At 34.9% G+C, this 25,957-nt stretch overlaps 2 protein-coding genes across 2 annotated transcripts; one reads left to right on the top strand and one right to left on the bottom strand.

The window, feature by feature from the left end:
* Nucleotides 1-2,246: 2,246 nt before the first annotated feature.
* Nucleotides 2,247-5,655, bottom strand: LOC132163449 (uncharacterized). The gene is made up of 3 exons (XM_059573746.1): nt 4,786-5,655; nt 3,336-3,878; nt 2,247-2,925 (listed from the first exon to the last, which is right to left on the bottom strand). Exons 1-3 carry the CDS (start codon nt 5,617-5,619, stop codon nt 2,824-2,826), a joined length of 1,479 nt encoding a protein of 492 aa, XP_059429729.1. The 5' UTR covers nt 5,620-5,655; the 3' UTR covers nt 2,247-2,823.
* A 4,885-nt stretch (nt 5,656-10,540) lies between these two features.
* On the top strand, nt 10,541-23,640 carry LOC132163483 (phototropin-1). The gene is made up of 24 exons (XM_059573786.1): nt 10,541-10,827; nt 12,758-13,486; nt 13,639-13,821; nt 14,759-14,850; nt 16,905-17,181; nt 17,279-17,522; nt 17,625-17,695; nt 17,861-17,967; nt 18,080-18,129; nt 18,218-18,322; nt 18,502-18,561; nt 18,648-18,737; nt 19,039-19,115; nt 19,890-19,974; nt 20,121-20,201; nt 20,404-20,507; nt 21,132-21,181; nt 21,433-21,539; nt 21,686-21,811; nt 22,099-22,150; nt 22,566-22,678; nt 22,936-23,076; nt 23,210-23,317; nt 23,395-23,640. Exons 2-23 carry the CDS (start codon nt 12,762-12,764, stop codon nt 23,312-23,314), a joined length of 3,045 nt encoding a protein of 1,014 aa, XP_059429769.1. The 5' UTR covers nt 10,541-10,827; nt 12,758-12,761; the 3' UTR covers nt 23,315-23,317; nt 23,395-23,640.
* Nucleotides 23,641-25,957: the final 2,317 nt, after the last annotated feature.

Genomic DNA, 25,957 nt, shown 5'->3' on the forward strand with positions numbered 1-25,957 from the left:
TCTTCCTGTGATTCTTTTTCCAGCCGTATTTAAGTAATTGGGCATGTATTTTCACTCTATTTAGCATTATGCTTGGAACTTGGAGAGATGTTAAAAAGAGAAATGTACGGAAAACAGTGCAAGTTTAGGTGGGTTAGATGGGAGTGCTTCACCATGAACACACTGCAAGTTTCTTCTTCCTATTGTTGCCTAGACAGCAAATAAGACTAGTGTTTTTCGAAGGCATGTGAAAAGCGAGATGTAAGAGGCTTGAGGACCTCTTTCGGGGCGGCAATTCGGGTTCATGGGTTGAGTTGGGTATCCCACTAGCAATTTACTGCCTGAATTACTAGTAATTTATACAGTAAATATAAGTTTTTATGAGACTCAACTGTTTAAGCAAGTGGGCAGACAACTCAAAATTTGCTTGGGCATGTGAACTTCATATTAACTTTTTCACATTTGCTGTTTGAATTGTTAGGCAGCAAAATTGTTGGAGATTTTAATCCATTCGACTATATGGGTTGACATGAATGACATTTAATTAATCATATCAAATCCCTAGTATTTGATTTTGTCACTATAATAAGGTTGCAATTTTTGCAGTTTTCAAAATAATAATTTTTTTTTTTTTTTTTTTAATCAAATAAGGGAAAGCGGGTTACATGATTGACTAATTGACCACAAAAGAGGTGGGCATCCCAATAACAAAGCTCAAAAGGTAAATGCAGTACAAATTCTGAATCTAATCTAAAAGGAAAATCACTCCCCTATTTCAAAGAATTGGTATTGATTTGGATTGAAAAAGCTTCAAAGAATTTGTTTCAATGCCTATTTCCAAAAATTCAAACATTAATTTGAATAAAAAATGCGGCATGTACATCATACAAACTATCTTGTTATATGAAATAACCAAACTACTTATATAGAAGTTGAACTTGGTGGGTAATTGCCCATCTAAATTATCTATAGGTTAATTGCCCGTCTAAATTTCCTATAATTTCTTTCTAGGGTTATTAAGTAAATTTTCTCAATATCAATCATTATTTTCAAATAAAATTGTGGAGATTTTGCTATATCAACATCTATCATTACATTATCATATTTATTACCCTCAGTATTGCCGTTAGAAAGAGGTAAATATAATGGATATTTGCCATTAGAGAGAGAGCCATGTGAACAGTATAAATAAGGCACGTGAATTGCACGTGCATGAATTCCCCGCCCAAAATCGTTTCAAAGCCAAACTGCCTTAAAACCAGATCACTCAAGCCTGAACACCACAACTAATTAATTAGAAAGAGGCTTCAAATTCTGTCTCTCTCTGTCTCTGTCTCACAAGAATGCAGCAGAGGCCCTCTTCAAGCTCATCTCGTGCACTTGACGAGTGGATCATCGACATCCCCCCGGAGCCACAAGCAAAGCACCCTCCAAGAAGAAGAATGGATGATATGGGCGATCGTCTTCTGGGCTTCTTTAACAGAAAGATTTTACGGTCCCCGGAGAAGTGGATCCATGTCATTCCTGTCATTTTGCTCATTTGCCTCTTTGTTCTTTGGTGCTTCTCTTACCCAGGTATATCTATATCTATATATATATATATATATATTCTCAGGTTGAATCAATTTTCAGGAACCCAACTGTTGTTTGAGGATTCTTTTCCATGTTATTGCTTTGCTTTTCATATTGTTTCTTGTTTTGGCGAATGGGTTGGTTCTCTATTTCTTTTCTTGTTTTCCTTTAGTATTGGTTTTGTAGATTTTTTAGGTATCTTTCTTTTGGGATTTTTCTTCTATTGCATCGATTTTTGTTCTTTAATATTGCTATGCATTTCGCTTGAGTCTGCACAAGAAAATTGGGCGAGTTTGGCACTTCCTCTGCTGCAAAAAATGGATTTAATGAAGAGAAAAAAAAAATTGAAATCTTATAAAGAACTTGGAGTTCGAAAGGGTTGTTGAAACACAAAGATATTTGTTGACTTCAATATTATTCTTAGTCTCTTTAGTCTAATATCACCCTTAGTCTCTTTGTGTTTTCTTGTTTTCTATCATCTGCCTTCTAGCTATTGGCTGCTGCAGAAAATTCTGAATATCATGTTTGTGTAGTTCTGTTTCTCAATGAATAAAAAACCCATCTTTAGAAAGTCAAAATATTGCTCTTCTTTGCAATGCTTTCATCTCATTGCTCTTCTTTGCAATCCTTTTGCGTAATTAACTTTTGTACCTTTTGCTTGAAAGCAGTAAAATTGGTGATCAAGGATGGCAAACTTGCTGCTATACATCAAATTAAGATGCCGGTGCTTTTCAATGATATTGATGTAGCTATCCTGGCAGCGGCGGCTATATCACCAATAGCCTCAGACTCTCTGAATCTCACAAGCAATAATGAGACTGAAGGGCCTTCTCCGGCGAGTAAATCGGATTGCAGAACCGTCAGCAGGATATGCTTCTTTCAGCTTTGTGTTGGGACATGTTTGCAAGAGATAAGAGTACTCCAAGAACACTTTTGAAAGTGTGTTATAATGAAAGTATCACAATAAAGGTTTTCCTCTTTATCTTTTTACACAAATAGATATATAGCAGCTAGCACTTTTGAGCATATCTTGCTTGTATATATCAAGATACACAAATTGATAAGAAATAAACAAAGAAAAACAAGAAACAGCTAAACTCTATATCAGACTCATTTCGTGGATCAGTGATGTTGTTGATTCAAAATTCCTTCTCTTCTGTGGATTTAATTGTGTAATCTAAGCTAGCAAATCTCTCTTTCTGAGTTCTGATCCTATTGGCACTCTTAATTAGCATAGATTTTATTCTTATAATAATGCTTTCCTTGATGCTGCTACAACTGACTAATCTCTCCATCTCGACAATTTCCCACCCACAAGTACATTGTTGAGCTCTTCTGTGATGGCAGAACTCTACAACAATCCCTTCTTGGTGACTGCATATCAAATTTGTGATTCTGTCAGTAACAGTAACAGCAATATCAATCTTTTAAGAGCATGTTTGGGTGTGCGTTTGAGGGGTCTAAAAGTGTGTTTAACACTCAAAAAATTCATTTGAAGAAAAAAGTACCCGTTTGGTAAAAGAATTGAAAGCGCTTTTAAGAGTCAAAAAAGCCTAAAAATGACCAAAATGCACTTTTTGGCAAAAGCTCAAAAATGAAGCTTTTGTAAAAAAAAAAAAGTTTTTTTTTACTTAAAAGCTCTATTTCTCAAACACAATCTCAAACATACTCTAACTCAAAAGAAGATTATGCTAAAAGGAAAAAGGGTAAACCATCGAGTCAATGTTCAAAATCAGGATCTCTCGGCTCTAATGCCATAAGATGATAAGAAATGGTAAAATTACCTTCTGCCAACGAAGAGGGTCTGGTTTTTTCAAGACTATGACGGAATCGATTTTCTCCGGCGAGTTCATCTTCCAACGACAATAAGGGGAGCGAGATTTATGACGAGAGTAAACCCCAACGACCTGCTTCCGGGCTCGATCATATCGGGAGGAGCTCATGTAGAAAACAAAGGGTTTCTGACACGGATGCTTGGTGACAGGCCTAGTGTTGAATGCATATGCTGTGTAATCAGCTTTTTTGTACCAATTAAGGAAGGTTCTAGTGGGCATCTCCAGCTCTCTGGGCGAGATGACTCCCCTTAAGATTTGAACCACATAGCCCCATGAGATGGAGATGGACCAATACTTTTTCTTGTCATAGCAGATTGATTGCTGCATTATACTTGCTGAATCGTGCCTGACGGATTGCATGAGGTGTTGGAGGGCTTTTACTCTTGTGGTGCGTGGGAATATTGGTTCCACCACATCAAGGTGGTGAACTGACACCAATGGAGTTATTGGATGGGCTCCCAAAAGCCCTAATAGGTCTCCATACACATCATACTGCATAACGACAAAACACAAGTCTTTATATGCTAAACAATATGGAGCACTAATGTCTTATGGGTATTCCGGCGTTTATCGCCACTACAAAAAAATCAGGATTTTGTGACGTGTTTACAGTACCTTAGTTTTCAAAATGTCGCAAAATGGTGACGTGTCAAAGAATAAAACGTTTTATATCCACACGTAACTAATTAGTGACGTGTGAACAATAACATATCACTAATTAGTGCATCCGGGTCATCAAATATTAAAGAATTACTTTATTTTGGCTATTTATTTTTTCAAAACATGACCTACATATATCCAACTTAGTACTTTAGTTATCAACTCTCACTATCTTATTTAAATATATAGTCTTTCTTCGACAATCATATTTTAGAAAGTTTATCATTTTCTTAATGATCATATTTTTCAAAATATGTCTTTTTTTAATTGTTATATTTTTCATATTTTCCATCAAAAGATGAAATATAGTGAATTTTAGTAATTCATGATGCTCCCAACAAAAATAAATCAATATATAAAAAGAGTCGTCTATGGAGTTGCTTGGCCAAAAGAGTAATCCCATGTGCATTATTCTCTCCTCACCCAAAAAAGCTGCCTGACTTTTTTTTATTAGAGGAGATAGAATCATATATATCTTCTTCTTTTTTTTGTGTATTTTTTTTTAATGCATTGTTACAATTTGAAGCAAGTCGCGGAATTAGCATTTGGAGTTTGGGAAGGGGGGCAAAATTAAAAAATTTAGGAGTAAAATTCTAATTTTTTAAAAGATTGAAAGACTTTTTTAAAAATTTTTGAGAAAAACATGACCTGAATGCTGATTTTGACTATTTTAAAATTAAATTTAATGATAATTTTAAAAGCCCGAGTGTATGCGTGCATGTTGTGGGAATTGTCGTACCTGATGAAACCCAGGCTCCTTGGTGAGTGGGACCCCAAGCTCAGCCATGCAAGCCTGAATCCTGTCGTCGCTGCCATACAACCCCGGGTACCGCTGAATGCACCGGTCCTGCATCTTCGCCAGCTCCTGTGCCAGAGGATAGCTAATGGCGAATCCGCCGCCGCCATAAGCCATCGCATACGAGAAATATATGTTCTGAACATGACTCTCCGACGAGCTCCCGACGTAATAGAATTGCCGGTGATCGTACTTGGAAAGAGTTCTCACTACATTATCCACCACGAAAACAGTGTCGTCGTCACCCATCACAAACCATCTCACATCCTTCATCCCAAGCCTTAAAGTCTCCGAAATCACCCTCGAAATCCTCAGCGCCGACCTCTGCCCCTGCCGGTTCGTGTATTTGAATCTTTTGGTCTCGCCGGAAATCCGAATCTCCGGCAGGCCTTCGTTTCTTCTGGTTCTTACTCTTTTATCCAACCAAACAACCCCTCTGGTTTCCTTCGGCCTCCACCACACTTTTATGTATTCCTTTCTCTTCTCCCACAGAGCCGACGAGGCGGCGATCCCGAAAACAACGTGCTTCAGCTCCGTGTCGTAGCGCTGGGATTTTTGTGGGAGTTGTAAGGTGTACGAAGCTTCTGCGCTTCCATCTTCGGCGGAGATGTTGGTGAGCGTCTGAAGCTGTTCGTCAATGGAGGCGGCGGTGGCGACGGGGCATTTGCGTTGGCCGGTGGTGAGCATGAAGTTGGAAGAGTAGACGATGCAGAGCATGGAGATAATGAAGAAGAACCAGGTGATGAAGGTGCTTCTGAAGCCGAAATGTTGCCTCATTTGAGTCCAACGTGGAGGCTTTTTGTCGGCGTCTTCAACCTTGGTGTTCTTCATGCCTGCCATGGCGGTTTCTGTTGAAGCTGTGGAGAGGATTATTCGGATCCGAGAGCAGGGAGATGGAGGGAGAGAGATCCATTTTAATGATCAGTTTAATTTGTTTTGAGTTTGTTGGGAAATAAACCGAATTTAAATGCGGGTATAATGGATTAATTAATAATCATCGTTGAAATTTGGTATAGTTCTTCTTGCCATGCCAATTAATTTAGATTTTATTATCTCAAAAATTATCATCTTTATAAAATTAGAGTTTTTTTTTTTCTTCTTTTTTTAGTTTTAATTTTATTAATTACACTAAAAGATGATATAATCTAAATTAATTAATTGATAAGAGAAATGTTATTCCTCAAATTCTTATTGGATAAGCAGAAATATGAATAGAGTTGGACGAGAGATGAACAAGAAAAGAAAAACTAGTTCGAATTTAAAGAACTTTACCATATATAGTGTTCTAAGAAGACATCTGAATAGAAATTTGTTATAAACGGGTTTGTAGGTAATTCATACAAGCCCCTCTAATAAAATTACATATTTTTCGTCTCACATGTTAAGTGATACATGTCACTTTATGAAATGGGTTTGTATGAATTTGCTACAATTTTGTCCAATAAATCTATAGCGATATAGTGGGTATATCCACCCAACCAATTTTGATAGGAGTGCGCAACCTCGGGCCGGGTTATGGGCCGAGTAAACCTATTAGCTAGCCACTTGCTTTGATCGTTAAGGACGGCTGCTCTGATATGCGATCCCAACTGTCATGTCATTCTTGGCAAAGAATCATCAAGGCGACATTCTTAACCCGCCAACAACATGTGACACTATATGACAAATGGTAAATAGTTGTAGCTTGCCAAGAGGTAAGGAATTTAGTGCAACTATTCTTCATGGACCGTACCCCCACCAATAGACACAGAATATTTTACGAGCATGTTTGAGATTGCGTTTGAGAAATAGAGTTTTTAAATTAAACAATGTTTTTTTGGCAAAATGCTTCATTTTTAAGCTTTTGTCAAAAATGTGTTTTGGCCATTTTTAGGCTTTTTGAGCTCTTAAATGAGCTTTTAATTTTTTTTTTACCAAACGAGTATTTTTTTTCTTCAAACGGATTCTTTGAGTGTTAAATGCATTTGTAGGTTTCTTAAACGCAATTCCAAACATGTCCAACATCACTCAAAAACATGATTTGAGTGCCACGCCAAGTCAGAGGTCGTGCCGACACCAAGCTTGCTAAGATTGTACATGGAAAAATTACTTCGCTTAAGAAAAATGAAGACAACCGATACACACATTTAAGAGTGTGTTTGGCAAACAACACTACATTGTTCATGTTTGGTGAGGAAAAAAAATGAGTGTAATAATTAGTATAGAAAAATAAAAAAAATAGTATTGAAAAATGGAAAAAATTTTATTTTGTATTGATTTTTTTTATTTGAATAGTAATAAAAAGTAAATAATGTGATATAAAAAGTGAAAATATTTTTGTGTTGATTTTTTTAGGGAATGAAATGAATAGTATTCAAAAATGTTGGCGTCGTTTAACAAACAAGGTTAGTATTATTGCTCACGCATTCTCATTTCTCTAAAGAGTATTCTCTTTACAAAAACTCTTGCTAACTTACTTATCGAAGTAATTAAGTATTTTCGATTGGCTCTCTCATAAAGTTTTTAAACTTACTTTCTACTCCTTTTTGCAGGCATTTATAGGCATCGTTTGATAAATGATTTTGCCTGTTTTTGGTTATACACTATTCATCACACTTTTTTTATTTTTTTAATATTCTTTTACTTTTTACATCATATCAATCATTTTTTATTATTATTCAAATAAAAAAATCACTACAAAACAAATTTTTTTTCATTTTTCTATACAAAACATTTTTACTTTTTCACTTTTTTTTTTAAAAAAACATTCTTACTTTTTTTTTTTCACTTCAATCACTTTCTGCTACAGTATCGAACCAAAACCAAAACAAAATCTTTTATCAAACGAAGTCATAGTCTAAAATTGGTCGTGCGACCAACTGCGTCATCTTATAGTAACATTTCATCCTTGGTGCAAGTAATGTGATTTGACAGGGAGCTTTTTGGTATCAATTTTTTGTCATTACACACAAAATGCAAAGATGTGAAATGTCCAAATCAGTAATGTCTATTTATGTGCTTACACAAGATGTTGAAATGTCTTATGTGTAGGCCATCTAGGGCATAGAAGAGCCCATTGGCCAAAGGTATGGGCTGCTCTGCTCACTAGATATTGTTGGGCAACAAAGCCTAATTTGCTTTCCCCCAATGTCACTGTCCTGATAGTTCCCCCTATTCCTGGCCCAAAACTTTAAAAAGGACCAAAAAAAAAAAAAAAAAATTACATATATTTTCTACTACTTAATTACAATTAATATAAAATATACAGATTAATTCATATATACATAATATTTAGGGTAAATTTTAAACTACCACTTAATTAACAATATTTTCTCAAACTATTAAAACATTGTCAATGTCCTAAGACTAGCAAAAAGATAAAAATACTCCTATATATTTCTCAATAAAACAAAAATACCCCTATAAATTTGCAAAAAAAAAAAAAATTAAAAAAAAAATTTTAATTAAAAAATAATTTATTTTTCAATTTTTTTAGAAAGCAATTTTTAAAAAAAAAAATTTTAAAAAAAGAAATTTTATTTATTATTATTTTTTTTTTATCTTTTGTTTTTAAAAAACATAATTTATATTTTTTTAAACGAAAATTTTTACTTAAAAAAAATTATAAAATCTAAATTTTTTCTTATAAAAAAGAATTTTTTTTTAATTTTTTATTTTAACTTGGGCACTCCTTGCATTATTATTATTATTTTCAGTTTTAGATTTTTTCTAGAAGTTGTACTATTTTGTTTTGTTAATTTTACCAAGATTAATTTTGTATTAGACGGACATTGACAATGCTTTAGTAGTTTGAAAAGAACATTGTTGTAATTAAAAATTGAAAAATATTGTCAATTAGGTAATAGTTTAAATAGTATGTGGACTTTCTTCTAATATTTATAAATTAAAAATTAAAAAAAAAATAAAGAAGAAAAAGAAAAAGAAAGAGAGAGAAAAGAAAGAGACAGAGACAGAGACAGAGGTGTTTTCTGCCATGTACACATATGATTCCCATGATCTCCAACTCCGGCCAATGCAAGAAAGCGGGACCACCTTTTCCTGGTGGGGTCCACCAGGAAAAGGGCACTACTTCACCAACAGGACTGTCTGATTTGACAACTCACAGACGTGAACGGATAAGATGATTGCAAGGAGGCGTTCACGTGGCTGTGGGACCCACGATGTGGAAGTGGGGCTCTACTACATCCTTCTCAGTTTTACCTGTTTATGAAATCAAAGTATGACGGGTTCACAAGTATAAAGTATTCACTTGCACAAAAAAGGTTCCCGTCTTATAAGGTGATGGTGATGGTGATGTGAAAGTGTTGATTCCTTTTTAATTCAATTCTTATTAAAAGAAAAGGCTTAATGGTGGATAAAAGCTACTATATTAGTTAACATCATCTCATTTAAATAAAAAATTTAATATCAGTCTAACGAAATAAGAGTATGAGTATTTAAAATTTCTTTATAAAAAAAATAGCATAAATAAAATTAAGGGTAACGTTCACTTAATCCCCTTAAATTATCACTTCAATAATAATTTACCCCTAAACTATTAATTGTGACAATTTACCCCATAAAATACCAAACAATAACAATGTACCCCCAATTTTAACAAAATGATGAAATTACCCTTACTAAAATAAATACAAAAATACAAAAATTTATTTTTTATTTTTCAAATTTTAAGGAACTTACTCTTTTTTGCTTCTTCATCTCCTCTTTTTTTTTTTTTTTTTTTGAAATCTCTTCTTCCTCATATTATTAATACTAATATTGGGAAAGATCGAATTTGGAGCTATTTTTGACAAGGGACTTCGTTATTTATAATAATAATAATGTTAAAAATTATATTTTTATTTATGAAAAATTTCACTTCAGACCCATAAACTACTATGCATTTTGAAAATACCTTCCAAATTTCAGTAACTCTCAATTTAACCTTATAAACTTTCAATTTGATTCAATTGACCCATTCTGTCAGATCCAACCGTTAACCCTAATGGAAATGACTAAAAAGACTAAATTACCCTTCGATTTTATTTTATTTTATTTTTTATTTGAAATTTTATAAACAAATCAGGGATATAAATGTCATTTTATCACTTTTAACGTTTAAATTTGACGTAGGGGTATATTACATCAAATTAAAAATTCAGAGAGTGAAATTAAGAGTTTTAGAATTTTTAGGAAATCTTCTTAAAATGTGTGGTAGTTCAGAGGTTTTAAGTGAAATTTTTTCTTTATTTATAATTATCGTATGCAATCTTAACCAATCTTTGTTAAAAAAAAATAATTTTAAAATTTGTTGAAAAGGATATATTGCATGATGCTTGTGGTACATAACATTATTTTTATTTTTTTTTAATTTTTTTTATATGTTCACACAAAAGAAGAGAAGAGAAATGAGAAAATAAAATTCATACTAATAACCTTTATTTTATTGAACATAATATCTAGCTAATGGAACTATCTCCGCCAGTAATGGTCCATAGCGTTATTATATACAAGTGGTAATTGTAACTTGTAAGTGTCACAAGTAGGTAAAGGTAAAAGTGAAAGCTCAACCCTTAATAAGTAAGTAAAGTGTGGGATATAATTCGTGGTAATTCTTCATCATCGAACATCAGCCGACAAGTGCCACGTGTCCAATAACGACGACTCTCTCAGGGACCATACTTCTCTGCAACCTTCAACATAAAAAGCAAAAAAATTCCTTGAGAGTCTGAGACCCATATATATCCATCTCCTTTTTCTCCCAATTTGAAATGAAAATTAATTCTATATTTGCCTGAATTGTTTTTATCCTCGAGCTTTCTTGCCACTAGTGAGACACGGAGACCCAAGAAGCATTGCCCAGCGAGCCACCGGTCGGAAGCGCCACCAACTCGCAACGTGCTCTGCTTTAGAAGAGACTCTGTTTCTGCTTCTGCTGCTCTGCTTTTTCTGCGCAGGCCCATTTCCAGTCTGTCTGTAAATAAAGAAAGCGGAAAATCATTGGAGGTAAGTAGCAAAACAAATTAATATTAATTCCTGAAATGATTTTCAAATATTTGGGTATGTAGAGAAGCATGGGAATTCGTGTCGATTCTTGGTGTACCGGGATGGGAAGCCTGACCTTTTCGACAATCATTCTCTTTCTTCATTCACACCCTTTTCCCCATTAAAAAGTCCTTTTCTGCTCATTATCTTCTCGGCGCCTCTCTCTCTTTCTCTCTCTCTCTCTCTCGAAAGCTTTTTTCCTGAACAAGGAACAGAGCATAACCCATCAAATTCTGCTCCTGGGCTCATTTTTTCGTCAAAAACAAAACCTGATTCTGCAGTCTCTGCTTCGGTTGAGGTACTTCTACAGTTTCTACGTCCTTTTTACTATTTGGGTCTAAGGAGTACGGACCATTCTCCATGATTGTATTCATTTTTGTTTCTGGGATGATATAGCCATTCATATATATCATCTGTGTGTATATGAGTTTCGATTTTGTTTTCTCTGCTCTGTGTTTGATGCAGAATCTGATTTTTTTTTTCTTTTGTTTTTGTTCTATTTTCTCTGAATCTCACGGCCAGAAAATTGCTGGTTGTACAGCTTTAATTATTAAACTAGCCAGACATTGTCGTGTGTAATTGTTGCTGTTTCTCATGTCACTAGTCAGCCAATTTTTCGAGTCACCGAACCTGATCCCACTGGACAAAACTACCCTCAGAAAATATATGGTGCGAGGAGTTTCCTTCCACGTCCAAACCATAACCAAAACAAATTAGTGAAGGAAAGCAACGACAACTGACCACAACACCCCTGGAAAAGTTGTGAAATTCACTTTGCTTATTTCATATTTCTCTTCCAAAAACATCACTCTCCAAAGGTCCCCAGTCCAGTTCATTGCTCTGTCCCACAGCTCTCATCCACAGAAATATATTTGCATAGGCAGCGAAAGTCTTGGTTAGGATTGATCTCTTTGGGGCCGGACAAGCCCCATCATACGTTAATTTCCTCTTGGTCTGGTACTCTAGAATATATCCATCTGGACCCTGATTTCAAACACTTTGAAAAAAAAAAAAAAAAAAGGTTCAAATTTATCAAGCTTTATGTACAACTGTTTACTTGAAAACGTGGCCGGCAGTGCATTTATGAGTTTTGTGTCCAATGTTAATATATCTACGTAAATTTAACCTTATTAGTTAAAAGTAGTGTTCACATTGATAAAGAAAAAAAGTAAAGAGTACTTTATATATATAAGTGATCAAAGTTTATTAACTTAGTTTTTGAGCAGAAAATAGTGTCTTAATATGTATATGGATGAATTTTTGTTTGACTTCCTTCAGTTTTATAACTTTTATCCTTTATGGATCAAGATCTACTAGGAATTTTAGTTTTTGAAATTTTAAATTCAGGTCGTTCATTTTTCATTCAATGATTATTGTTTTATAATATTATTTTATTTATTATTAATAAAATAATAAATATTTTATTATTTTAGTAGTAGTGAAACACGTGACAGAACAATAACCCTTAGATAAAAAATAAACGGCCTAAATCTGAAATTCTCTTAAGAATTTCAATGGATCTTGCTCCAACTTTTATATACTTCAGTGTCTCTTTTTAACTCCCGTTTTCACTCTTTCATATTATATTTCCCATCATATATTTCTATAGGAGAAATACTACACTCTCACTCACTTTTACATATAACACTAAAAAGTACCATTAAAAATGCTATGCATACTATCACTTTTCCATGTAGCACTAATTGAAATGGTAATTTTTATTCAAAAATAAATTAAAAAGTTTAATAGTAATTTTCACTGACAGGTTGAGAGTGTGGGAGCGGGAATATAGCGGGAGCTTGTGTCACATTTCTCTTTCTGCACTATATATATGGATATTAATCTCAACACTAATACTGTTATTTGGTGGACACGGGTGATGTTCATGCAGAGATATGGATAAACCAGAGAAGCCATCGTCGCTAAAACCAGCAATGCCCAGAGGCTCTCGCGACTCGCTGGAAGTGTTCAACCCCTCCACCCGGCCAACTAACCCACCCATCGTGTCCCACCCCGCATGGCAGAGCTGGGTAGACCCACGTGGCAGCCCCGGCAGCCCAGACCCACCACCCAAGCTGTCATCCAAGTCGGGTCGGGTGGAGGAGCTCTCCACCTCTTGGATGGCCCTAAAGGACCCCACCCCACCGCCGCAGCCATCACCGCCGCTCACCCAGAAGACCCTCTCGGCGATCATGCTCGATCACGACGATCACCACAGACCAACGGCGGCCGCGACGCCACCAGCGGCTGGCGAAATCGGCACCGCGGCTCAGAGAGCCGCGGAGTGGGGTTTGGTGCTGAAAACCGATACCCATACCGGGAAGCCGCAAGGTGTCTCCGTCAGAACCTCCGGCGGCGGCGATGACCCGAGCAACAAGGCCGAAACTTCCAGGCGAAACTCCAACAACTCGGTGCGGAGCTCGGGCGAATTATCGGAAGATGGGAAAGAGAGAGGGAATATTCCCAGAGTTTCGGAGGACCTAAAGGACGCCTTATCGGCTTTCCAGCAAACTTTCGTTGTATCGGACGCGACCAAACCGGATTATCCGATATTGTACGCCAGTGCCGGGTTCTTCAAGATGACTGGTTACACATCCAGAGAGGTTATAGGCCGGAACTGGTACTACTACTACCACCACCATTTATAACTGTAATTTTAACCGTAATAACTGTCGTATTGAATTAATAATTAATTAAAAGTGAATTTAATTAATATGTTAAGAAGAGAAAGAATGTTTTATTGTGTTGATGAGGTATTGGGTGGGGGTGCAGCCGGTTTTTACAGGGAGCAGATACCGAACCGGATGACGTGGCAAAGATAAGGGGAGCACTGGAGGCTGGCAAGACTTACTGTGGGAGGTTGCTGAATTACAAGAAGGATGGGACCCCCTTTTGGAATCTACTCACTATTTCACCCATCAAGGACGAGACCGGAAAAGTCCTTAAATTTATTGGGTTGGTTAATTCTTACTCTTCCATTTTTGTTTTCTTAAAATAAATTAATGCAATTTATAGAATTTAGTGCACACTTTTTTACCATCATAATAAAAATTACGTTTGAAACAATAGTAATTTTTACTTTTACGTTAAAAACTGCATATGACATTTCTCATGCATTTAAAATGCTTTTTTTTTTTTTTTTTTTTTTGCTTAAGAGGTAGTTCAATCGACAAGGACTACGCCTAATAAAGCGAAGGTCATTAGTCAATTGTAACGAGTGAAATATGTTTGGTGAAAATGATTTAGATTCCAGCAATTTATTGTTCGGCTTGTAATAAATATAAAAGAGTTTTTATGGGAGCTATCTGTCTGAGAGCAAACTGCTCAATACTTGTTTAGACAAATAAATTCTATAAAAACCTTTTCACTTTTACGGTCTAAATTATTAACAATTTGAACAATAAAGTTACTGAAAATCTTAATCCAGCATAACGCGCCAAAATTGGGGCGACAAGAATGCTGGACAGCATGAAGGACAACCCGAGAATCCCATGATTGATGGATATGCTTGAAAAATGTGGTCGTATGTGACATTGTGAGTTGCACAGAATTTGTCCAAGAACATAGCACATGATTATTAACTGACCAGACCAAACAGAAGCTGGAGAATTGCCTCTTTTCTCCCATGCCACGTCACGTGTGACATGTCACTCCAATAATGGACCTACTTTTTTTCCCCAAACTGGGTCGCCCCACATTCTTGTCCTATTGTCCGATTCACTACTTGATTGTGATTGAGTGTGGCCAGTGGCCCTCTTGAGCTGTGAGCATTGGGTTGGCGGTGCACTTGCTACCGTCCGATATTCTTAATTGATTTTGATGGGGAATGTATAGTGGAATGGGGGATTTAATTGGATGCTTATCTTTTGTTTGTTCTTTGTTGATTTGGCAGAATGCAAGTGGAGGTCAGCAAGCATACGGAGGGGTCCAAAGATAAGATGATGCGGCCCAATGGGTTACCCGAATCCTTGATTCGATACGATGGTATTGCACCACGTCCCCTACAACCTTTTTTTCTTTCATGTTTTGTTCAAGCTCATAAATAGTGTTTTTTTTTTTAAAAAAAAAAAATTTAAAATATTTCATGATTATTTATTTATTTAACACCTCAAAATATTTCTAAACAAATTTTAAAAAGTAAAAAACGAGGGAAAAGTATCACTTATGTGACTATGTCAACATTTTTCCTAAACTACTAAAAAAAAAAAAAATGTCAATGTTCCCAAGGTCGTTAGTGTAAAGCCTTGAATGGATTCAAGTTTGACTAATTTTTTTGGGCTCGGCCACCCAAAACGCCCGATCTCCCTCCCCTACCCCCCACCTTTTTTTTTTTTTTTGGCCTTTTGGGGGTGGCCGGACCACCCCCTTGGCCAAGGGGCAGACTAGAGCTAACCCCGATTTGGTTTTTGTTTTGTTTTTTAATAATATTTTGCTTTTAAAAAAAAAATTAATGCCTAAAACAACGTCGTTTTGGGCTGGGTGAGTGCTGTAGTTTTAGGGCACAAAACGGTGTAGTTTTGGGGTGAGGGTATAATGGACATAAAAAGTCAAACCGTATGACTTTAACGTTGAAAACTAACAGAAGGGTTCAAAGTGAAAGCAAACCAAAGTTTAGGGGGCCTAAGTGAGAGTTTTGATAGTTCATGGGGTGTTTGTCAAATCAGCTAGAAAGTTCGGGGGGCTTACTGAAGTTTTCTCAAAAATAAAAGTTGTTTGATATTAAGATTTACTTTTGTTTTCTGTTTTTATTTTTATTTTTTTAGAATAAAAAAAAAGAGTTAAAGCCTGTTTGGAATTGTGTTCGATAAATAGAGTTTTTAAGTTTAAAAAACATTTTTTTTTTTTTGTAAAGCTTCATTTGTAAGCTTTTGTCAAAAGTGTGTTTCGGCTATTTTTAAGCCTTTTGGATATTTAAAAGTGCTTTTAATTATTTTATCAAACGAGTTTTTTTTTCTTTAAATAAATTTTTTAAGTGTTAAAAGCATGATACGCAATATAAACATGCCCTTAATTGCAAAACACACCATATTCCGGAGTCAAGTTCTGCTAAATAACGTAAAGCCATGTGAAAGTTTTCTTGAAATGTCATCCTGACCTCTAAAGAGACCATCTGTCCTTTTTCAATGCATGATAGAAGACAAAAGAACATCATTCCTAGCTGGGGTAAAGCCATGTGAAAGTTTTCTTGAAATGTCATCCTGACTCCTAAAGAGACCATCTGTCCTTTATCAATGCATGATAAAAGTCAAAAGAACATCATTCGTAGCTGGGAAATTGAGACCTCCATTTAGTTTCTGTAGACTGAAGTTCATATACATGACTATGATTAATGTGGCGCAGTATCTGTCTCCAAATTGAAAGCGGAAGCTCACTTTTAAGTGTTCTGGAAAACTGGTTTTCCTCTCATGACATTGCCATCAAACATGGCAGTAGCATGACTTTTAATTATATCCATTTATTCGTCAAACACTCTTCAAGAATACCATCGCCATGATACATATTTAGGTATAACTCATATCTTAAAAGTTGGCTTGCAAGAGAGCTTATATATATAAGATTAAGATTGTACTTGAATTATGTGAGACACTTAAGATAATAAAATATTACAATATTTCACATCCAACGTCCACAGCGACCCACTTTATCGACACTGCACAATAGTAATCCTTTCTTTTTTAACGTCTTTACTCATCTATTAGTTTTCAATAGTTTAACATTGTGCTCGTAGATAGTACTGAGACATTTTTATCTCGCGTATATATAAGTCGTTCTCATTGTGGTTCGACCATAAAGCTGCAACCTCTTTGATCCTATGTTTAAAGTGGTGGCTGACTTTAATTTCAAATGATACAAATATTAGAGAATTCAACTCTAAGACTTGGTTTACAAGAAAAGAGTGTCCGAAACTTATATAAACGGAGTTAAGATTAATCGACTGTATTGGCAATGCTGCAATGATAGGACTAAGAAGGGTAAAAGGAAACAAGATAATGGGTGACAATTCCTTATTGTTGAAATTAATATGCTGAAATTTGCAGCTCGCCAGAAAGAGATGGCCTCCAGTTCAGTGTCTGAGCTTGTGCAAGCAGTGAAGAGGCCTCGTTCCCTCAGCGAGTCAATAAACCGACCCTTCATGAGAAAATCAGGTGGCGGCAAGGAAGATGACAGACTTGAGGCTCTAGCAAGGAGAAACTCTGAGAGTGTTGCTCCCCCAAGAAGGAATTCTCTTGGTGGGGGTTCTAGAACCTCAATGCAGCGCATCAGTGAGGTGCCTGAAAAGAAACCAAAAAAATCTGGTCGCCGTTCTTTTATGGGGTACTATAATGTCTTGTTATATATGGATGTTGTAATTATATTAAAGTTCATATTTTTGTCACTCTCTTTGTATCATCTTCTTCTATCTATGTTTCAGGATTATCAGGAAAACTCAATCCAACGATCACGAAAGCCTTGACAGCACTGAATTTGCCATGCAAGATTGTGATGGGAGTGATGAAGATGACATCAATGACAGTGACAGTGAGAAGAGGCCTGAGAGTGTTGATGACAAAGTCAGAAAGAAGGAAATGAGGAAGGGTATTGATCTTGCTACTACACTCGAACGTATAGAGAAAAACTTTGTCATTACTGATCCAAGGCTTCCCGACAACCCCATTGTAAGATTCATACTTGTCTGTTTTAGTACTCCAACAACCATATATGCTGTGTTGGGAGATGAATATTTGAGTTTAATGTTTCAAAGTTGTTCATTTCTTCAGATTTTTGCATCCGACAGCTTCTTAGAGCTTACAGAGTATAGTCGTGAAGAAATCCTGGGAAGAAATTGCAGGTGCCTCTCAAAATCGTTTAAGAGCCTGCATTTTCTCAATCCAAGAAGAACCCATGTTAAATCACCCAGATTTTAATTTACATTTTAATACTTTCAAATGACGGAGACATGATTCGAACTAGTAACACGTGCTTTAATACTATATATATTGTTTGGATTTTGTAGGTTTCTGCAAGGACCTGAAACAGACCCAGCAACTGTGAGGAAAATTAGAGAGGCAATAGACAGCCAGACAGATGTCACAGTCCAGCTGATTAACTACACAAAGAGCGGTGTGCTTACTTTTTGCAATCTCTATGCATAGAATCACTAAACAAAATGCTCACTTTTAGACACAAAACTTTGGTCCCCTCAATAGGTAAAGACCTTTTGTCTTCATTTCAGGTAAAAAGTTCTGGAACCTGTTTCATTTGCAACCTATGCGTGATCAAAAGGTCAGTACAGAGCACAAATGATCTTCACAAATAGATAGCATGATTTCCTATAAGACAATTTTGACCAGAATCTGTACTTGTTAAACAGGGAGAAGTGCAATATTTTATTGGGGTACAGTTAGATGGCAGTCAGCATGTTGAACCACTTCGCAATTGTATTCCAGAGGACACTGCAAAAGAGAGTGAAAAACTGGTCTGCACTTTCTTCAATTGCTTCCTTTTATCTCTTAAATGTTATGCTTTTGGATTTCTTTGTGGTGTCAAGCTTATATCAATGTCTGTTGACTCAGAAGAAGAAAAAGTTCCATTGTTCTTTAACTATTGGAAATTTGTGGGGTTTCTGATACAAATCTATTTGATACCTATTCTCAGGTCAAAGAAACTGCAGAAAATGTTGATGATGCAGTGAGAGAACTTCCAGATGCCAATTTGGTAAAGTCTCACCTTGGTACACATTTGCTGAAAAGCTTTTGGGGTTACAATTATGACAAGGGTTTTTTTTTTTTGGCTATCTGCAGAAACCAGAAGATTTATGGATTAACCATTCTAAGGTAGTTTACCCGAAACCTCACAGGAAGGACAGCCCCTCTTGGAGAGGTATCCAAAAGGTATTGTTCTTATAAATGCATATAATGGCAAAAATCAATTATTTTTTATTTTTTATTTTTTTTTAAGCCATTTTTGCTGGAAAGTTTTGTAATTCATAAGCATATGCATGCATCACATTCAATACTTTATACTTCACACTATCTGTGGTTGGTTGATAAACAAGATAAGAAAATGTCTGTTATACTTCTCTACATTCCTTGTTGTTTCCTTAGTATTTGGATTTTCCTGTCTTTTTTTTTTCTTGAATTTCAGGCATCTATTTTATCTCTCTTGTTTGCTTATGTAACCCTTATTTTGCAGATTCTAGATGGTGGAGAACTGATAGGCTTGAAACATTTTAGGCCCATAAAACCCTTGGGATCTGGCGATACTGGGAGGTTAGATTCTTTTCTCCAATTTTCCCATCTGTTTTTCAGTAATAAAAATCATGCTATATGTAAGTCATGGAATATTAATTTCCTGGAATCTTATAATTAGTATGACTTTGTAACAGGTTACCACCAGGCATAGAATAATATAATATACAAATCCTTATAACTTAATATTAATTTCTTTGACTTTTTGGGTTGTCATAATCTAACTTCTGACTGATTCAAGATGCTCTCAATACTTGGCATTGGGGTTGTGATTCAAAAAATGTCCTTTTACAAAACTTGCATTTACTCTGCTATTAAAATGAGACCTTACTTTGGAAGTTCTGTCAGTAGTTTCACCTCTACTGTGCAAACCACATAAATGACTTACGATAATTAACTGATATTCATAAAAAGTGTTGCTATATGCTATAAGTTGCGAGCATATTGTTAAAACATTGATTAAATGATAAAATTTACTCTTTCTTGTATGCTTAAGTTTTTGGGATAAGTGGTCATTTAATTCATACAAGATTTCAATAACTAAGATCCAAGAAGTTCTAGTTTATAATCTGCTACCTGAAGATATTGGAAAGATGGACTTTTTTCTAATTTTGTTGAAAATGCAACTTGAGCTCGCAAGTGCTTGGTAATCTTGCCAAGAGTTTCTTTGATGATATTCACTTAATTTTTCTGTATACCTGACTTCTTCTTCTTCTTCTTCTTCTTTTTGATATAATGTTGACTAAACTTCTATGTTTCTTGGAAAATTTTTATGACTTGTGACTGGCATGGCAGTGTGCATTTGGTGGAGTTGTGTGGAACTGGTCTGTGTTTTGCCATGAAGGCTATGGATAAAAGTGTTATGCTCAACCGTAACAAGGTATCGAAATTGATTTTACGCCTCTTACATATCTTTTTTTTTCTGTATTTCTCTAGATGCTGTTTTTTTATTTTTTTTAAATAGTAGTTTGCAGATAATTTGCTTCCAAATAGTTTTACATAACTCCTTTCCTTCATGTTCCACAGGTGCATAGAGCTTGTGCAGAGAGAGAAATCCTCGACAAGTTAGATCATCCTTTTCTTCCTGCACTGTATGCTTCATTTCAGGTTAGAAATTTCTCTATAAACCCTAGTAATTAATGTATGAGATGATTTAAAATGGAGGAATTGCTATGAGCTTCAGGAGCTAAATTGACTCTTTGATTACTTAGTACTAGTGCAGGGAAGCTCAGATACTAACCAGTGTAAAAGAAAAAGAAAAATGGTATATGTAACAATTTTGATTCTATTGATGCCATTTACTTTGCAGACCAAAACACATGTTTGTCTGATAACTGATTACTGCCCTGGTGGAGAACTCTTCCTGCTTTTGGACAGACAACCCACAAAGGTCTTGAAGGAAGATGCAGTGAGGTAAATAATTTACCGGAAAAAAGCAAACCAGTCCGAGCCAAAAAAAAAGAAAAAGAAAAACAAGCAAATCATAGTGCATAGAGATTTGACAGTTTGCTATGATTGTTTGTATTTCATTTTCTTCTTCCAAGCCAAGCCCTTCTTAGAAAGAAAATTCACTGAGTTACTTAATGATTCTCAAATCTAGAATTTTCACTCACAAATCTAGGAATACACCTGACTGCGAAGGCATATAAAGATATAAGCATAGAATTAGGCTTTAAAGATATTGCTGACATAGTTGCACAAGAATTTCTCGAAGTTTATCCTATACATAGTCTGGAAGCTGCTCTGAGGTTAATTTTCTTTTTGTATCCAAAGTTATCCATATTCAAATTTACTTTAGTAAAGTGCAATCCAGCTATTTGATCCCCCTTCTTTTTAATGAAATAATTCAAGAAGTTAGGAACTTCAATATGTATGATATATATATATTTTTGCATTTTTTTGTTCCATCCCTAATTTGGTGACCGTAAAGAGTTGGTTTTGTAATGTTGCTAAATTTTATTCATGATTGGGAACTCTAACATATGTTTTGCTAAGTTTTATTAATTCCAACTGACATGAAATCATTGATGATTGTAGATTTTATGCTGCAGAGGTAGTCATTGCATTGGAGTACCTTCACTGTCAAGGTAAGCTAATGTGCATTATGTGTTTATGTGTCTTTTAAATTATTCATACATATAAATAAGTAATGATTTTCTTGATAATTAAAAATCCTTATTCTAATTAGTGAGTGATTCATTGAACAACTTGATTAATATAATTCTTTTTCCAATAAATTTTTAGCCTGCAATTTCTGCTACTGAAAGCTTGCCAGCATATTTTACTGCAGTTTGCATTCTTTACACCTTTACTGAATCTCCTGCTGATTTCCTTGCAGGGATAATTTACAGGGATTTAAAGCCTGAAAATGTTTTACTCCAGAGCAGTGGCCACGTGTCCTTGACAGATTTTGATTTGTCATGTTTGACACCATGCAAACCACAGGTATTCTAGTTATCTAATTTTCTTTAGCAGAAATCTCTTCAGGAAAGATAAAAAGATATTTTACAACAAAAGGGAAATATTTGCACAAGTCCATGATGTCTTGAGACATTAGAATAAATCTGATTGGATGGTGGTGCCCTTTGCAGCTTTTGATTCCCAGTACAAATGAAAAGAAGAAAAAGAAGCAGAAAGTTCAACAGAATCCAATCTTCATGGCTGAACCTATGCGAGCATCAAATTCTTTTGTTGGCACTGAGGAGTACATAGCTCCGGTTTGTCAACTTTGAATATCATTACATTTGCCGGATCTCAACATCTGCATGTTGCATATGTTTAGTTTTTGCATTTTGAAGGATTTTAGAAGTTTAAGGATAATTTAAGTATATAGGTTTTTTTTTTTTTTTTTTTTTTTTTTCGAATAAGAAATTGATTCTTTTTCACCAGTTGAGACAGTTCTTTCTTGGGGATCATATGCATTTTAGTGTTCATTTCTTCTCAAATTATATGCCATTTTCAAAATTTGTTTATTGAATATCCATTACCTGTCAATTCCTTGCAGGAAATCATTACTGGAGCAGGCCATACTAGTGCAGTGGACTGGTGGGCTCTTGGTAAGTTTGTATTTTATTAATGAATGAGGCTTTGATTTTATTTTAATAACTTCAATGGAGCTCACAATACAAATGAGAAAAATATCCTTTTATCTGTTTTTTGTTTTTCTAAGTGGAGAGTTTCTTCAAATTTCTTGAATCAAAGAGTGGAGATTGATATTGTTATTGACTTAAGGAAATTGCACGATTCGACTGTGCGGCAGAATGATAAGACAGATACATTGATCATCTTATCCTTAAAGTATTCAAAACATTAAAAAATCATGCTCTAATTTGCATCAATTGCACACCAAGATTATCAGTGAATTTCTGAAGAATGCAAAGCTAGACATTTATTCTTGTTGTAGCATCTTCTCAAGAACTTTATAAATAAACGACCTACTACCTTTGCTGATCGATTGCATCGTTTTCTTAGGCATTCTTCTATACGAAATGTTCTACGGATATACGCCATTTAGGGGAAAGACTAGGCAAAAGACATTTACCAATATTCTTCAAAAGGATCTTAAATTTCCAGGAAGTATACAGGTGAGAGATCTTGCTCCTAAACTATTTTCTCACATGTAATGCCTAAATTTATTGAATTAGCATGATATTTTGTTAAGGAATGCATATTTCTAAGAAAGCATCTTGAATTTCTCAAAAAACATTGGATCCCATTTTATCTTTGTACTGCTTGAATTTCTTTTTACCAAACTTCATTCCCAGCTGCATACCTTATGCATGAATATGGTTAAAAGCCAAAACATAAGGCTTGGTATTGAACAAAATTTGGTCTAATGCAGGTGAGTCTCCATGCAAAGCAGTTAATGTATCGGTTGTTGCACAGGGATCCCAAGAACAGATTGGCCTCTCGTGAAGGAGCAGATGAAATTAAGCGTCACCCGTTTTTCCGGGGTGTCAATTGGGCTCTAGTTCGCTGCAAGGTATGATGGGAAACCTTGAAATGCATGAAGTATAACTAATGGATGATATTGCTGTCTGTTCTTCTCTACATAATCTCCATTTTTGCATTCTCTTTGATGGAATTCAATCACTGACATATTTGTATAATTCCAGAACCCTCCTGAGCTTGATGCTCCTCTCTTTGAAACAACTGAAGCTGACAAGGAAGCCAAAGTCGTGGATCCGGAATTAGAGGATCTTCAGACAAATGTTTTCTAATAGGTCTGGTCCATGCTGTTTTATTATATATGTATCTTCATTTGTTGTTGGTCTTGTTAATTAGGAATTCTGTGTTGCAGATTTGAGTATGGACACCATATCTCATTTCAGAAAAGGAAACACAATAGAGGCTCTGAAGAGCTCCTTGTTCTGTTGAGGAGTTGGAATTTTATTGGCTTGGCTTGTGCTTCCTTGCCTTTTGCATTTTTGATTAACAGCTTGGTAGCTGCTGGTAGGAGGAGAAATTAAAGTTCAATTGTGTCCTATGTAATAAATACATGGTGTAATGTTATTCCCAGTTGGTTTGGACTAAAAAACTCTCTCTCTCTCTCTCTCTCTCTCCCAAAGATTTAATGACTTTGCAAGAGAATCTAAACATATACAAAATAAAAGAAGAACGCAAAAATAAGCAATTACAAACAAAGAGATTTACTTGGTTTACCACGCTACGTTCACGGAGTTTCAGCAATGTTTCACTATTTTTTGAGAAACAATACAAGAGGCGCCAATCACACGTACAAAACCCTAAAGTAAGAAGTTGCTATAAATACGACCCTCAACTGCGTATTCTTATATAAATTTATATTTTATATGCTCAAGAGACGCTTCATGTCTCTTAATATCAATATGCTTGCTTCTTCTTCAACTCTTATTATTTTTAAAGAAGAAAAGTGCAATAAAGTTATCGTAGAAGATATTGATAGGTCTCACCATAGAATCGATAATCTTGAGAATTTTAACTAAGTTTCTCCTCTATAATACTTATGTAATGGCTTCATAGCATGCAATGAATCCTACTTCCATGGTAGACATAGCAATTATAATCTACTTACTGCTTTTCTAGGAAAACTTTCTACAGTAAACTTTCTGCTATTTACACATCCATCAAAATCTGAATAACTAACCGCTTCCAAATGGTAAGATATTTGTGATTATAAAAAAACATTTCGATCAAAATAAGCATTACATATATTGAACACACTTTAATGCATATACTTCAAAGTCAATATCTAAATCTTGAATAAAACACGAAAAAAAAAAAAGAAAAAAAACTTCATTCAAGGATGAATGTGGCTTTGACGTCACATGTAAAACATAAAAACATAATGCAACGGAAAATAGTCTTGACATAACTTGTAATAACTTAGGAAAAGTGTTAGCCATACCTGCACTATCACTTTAAAAGAACTAGTCAAGTTGGAACTTCCTTAAAATCACTTATAAATCAAGTCTTACCTAGTAAGGAATTAATGTGGGACTTAACACTTATGTATGTCGTTATAAACCATACACTCTATGTGAACTACTCATCGTTTCAATGTGAGACTATGATGTTACAATCTCCTCCCTTCCCCTTAAATCTCTGATGTCCTCGTTAGGGCCACATTATGTGATGCACCAATACCACATGACGTTGTCAGGTGGCTCTAATACCATTTGTAACAATTTAGGGAAAGCGCTAACCACATATGCATTATTACTCTTAAAAGACTAATCAAGTTGCAATTGAAGCTCCCTAAAATCACTTATAAAGCATAATCTCACATAGTAAGACATCAATGTGAAACTTAAAACTCATGAGTGTCTTTATAAACCATACACTCTATGTAGTCTATTCATCTTCCTAATATGAAACAACATGCTCTAGAAGGAATTTCAAGGAGGCCCCATGAGAAGTTAGAAATCTGATACTTTGATAGAGAAAGGTGTTACATAACATCATCCATGTTGATTTGAAATAGAAAATCTAGTAACAGAATTCTTGAAGAAAATTTTCTAAGAAGTTTCTTCTGACTTATGCTTTTTTGCTCACATAAACATTTTATTTATAGGCTCTGCTGGTGACCCTAAATTAGAGTATTACTATAACGACCTAGGGAACCGTTAGTCACAATTGCATTATTACTCAAAAGTGACTAGCCAAGTTGAAATTTTCAACTTGCTAATTATTTTAGAGTGATATTACAGATGTGATAAGTACTAATTTCCAATTAAAATTTCATCAATAAATTAACAAACATCCTTAATATCTCTTGAATTAAACCACACAGAATAAATAGATTTGGTATATATATATATATACATGGGATTGAAATTATTTGCAAGCTTCTGACATGATTGCAATTTGCATGACCCAACATGCTGGCTAACATGCACAGCATTATTTAATGCCTCCATAAGGTTGTGGTTGTAGTTGTTTGATTTCCTTAAGGTATGTCGGTAGCATGATTGCTCACCAAATTAATTCAAACCCTTTTTTCACATGTCAATAAAATCTTTATAATGCAATGGTGTTGGCATGGCATCCATGTGATGTGCCCCATGGTCTTCATCCATACTTGAAAAGGCCATGACATACATACATAATAATATCGATTTTTTTTTTTTTTTAATATTGGTGGAAGAAGGAAAAATTATAACAGAAAAAAGATAACAGGATAGCACCCAATTAAGTAATTTTTTTTTTTTTTTGGGTAAATAAAAATGAATTAAACTAAAACTCAGTAGATATAAGTATACCAATAAATTCTCCTATTAGTCTTATATAATTTAAGTGTAATCTTAATAAAAAAATTGTTATATATTATATTTTTTTAACATAAACTAATTCAAATTGCAAGATATTTATAGAATAATAAAATA

Source organism: Corylus avellana, chromosome ca10 (assembly GCF_901000735.1).
Source record: "Corylus avellana chromosome ca10, CavTom2PMs-1.0".
Lineage (NCBI taxonomy): Eukaryota > Viridiplantae > Streptophyta > Magnoliopsida > Fagales > Betulaceae > Corylus > Corylus avellana.

Bases quoted from the DNA above. Each gene is read 5' to 3' on its own strand.
- LOC132163449 (XM_059573746.1), bottom strand. From the start codon at position 5,619: ATGAGGCAACATTTCGGCTTCAGAAGCACCTTCATCACCTGGTTCTTC. The intron at 3,879-4,785 runs GTACGACAATTC...GTCGTTATGCAG, and splicing joins AGGAGCCTGGGTTTCATCAG to TATGATGTGTATGGAGACCT. The intron at 2,926-3,335 runs GTAATTTTACCA...TTTGATATGCAG, and splicing joins ACCCTCTTCGTTGGCAGAAG to TCACCAAGAAGGGATTGTTG.
- LOC132163483 (XM_059573786.1), top strand. From the start codon at position 12,762: ATGGATAAACCAGAGAAGCCATCGTCGCTAAAACCAGCAATGCCCAGA. The intron at 17,696-17,860 runs GTGCCTCTCAAA...TGGATTTTGTAG, and splicing joins ATCCTGGGAAGAAATTGCAG to GTTTCTGCAAGGACCTGAAA. The intron at 20,202-20,403 runs GTTAGAAATTTC...TTTACTTTGCAG, and splicing joins CACTGTATGCTTCATTTCAG to ACCAAAACACATGTTTGTCT.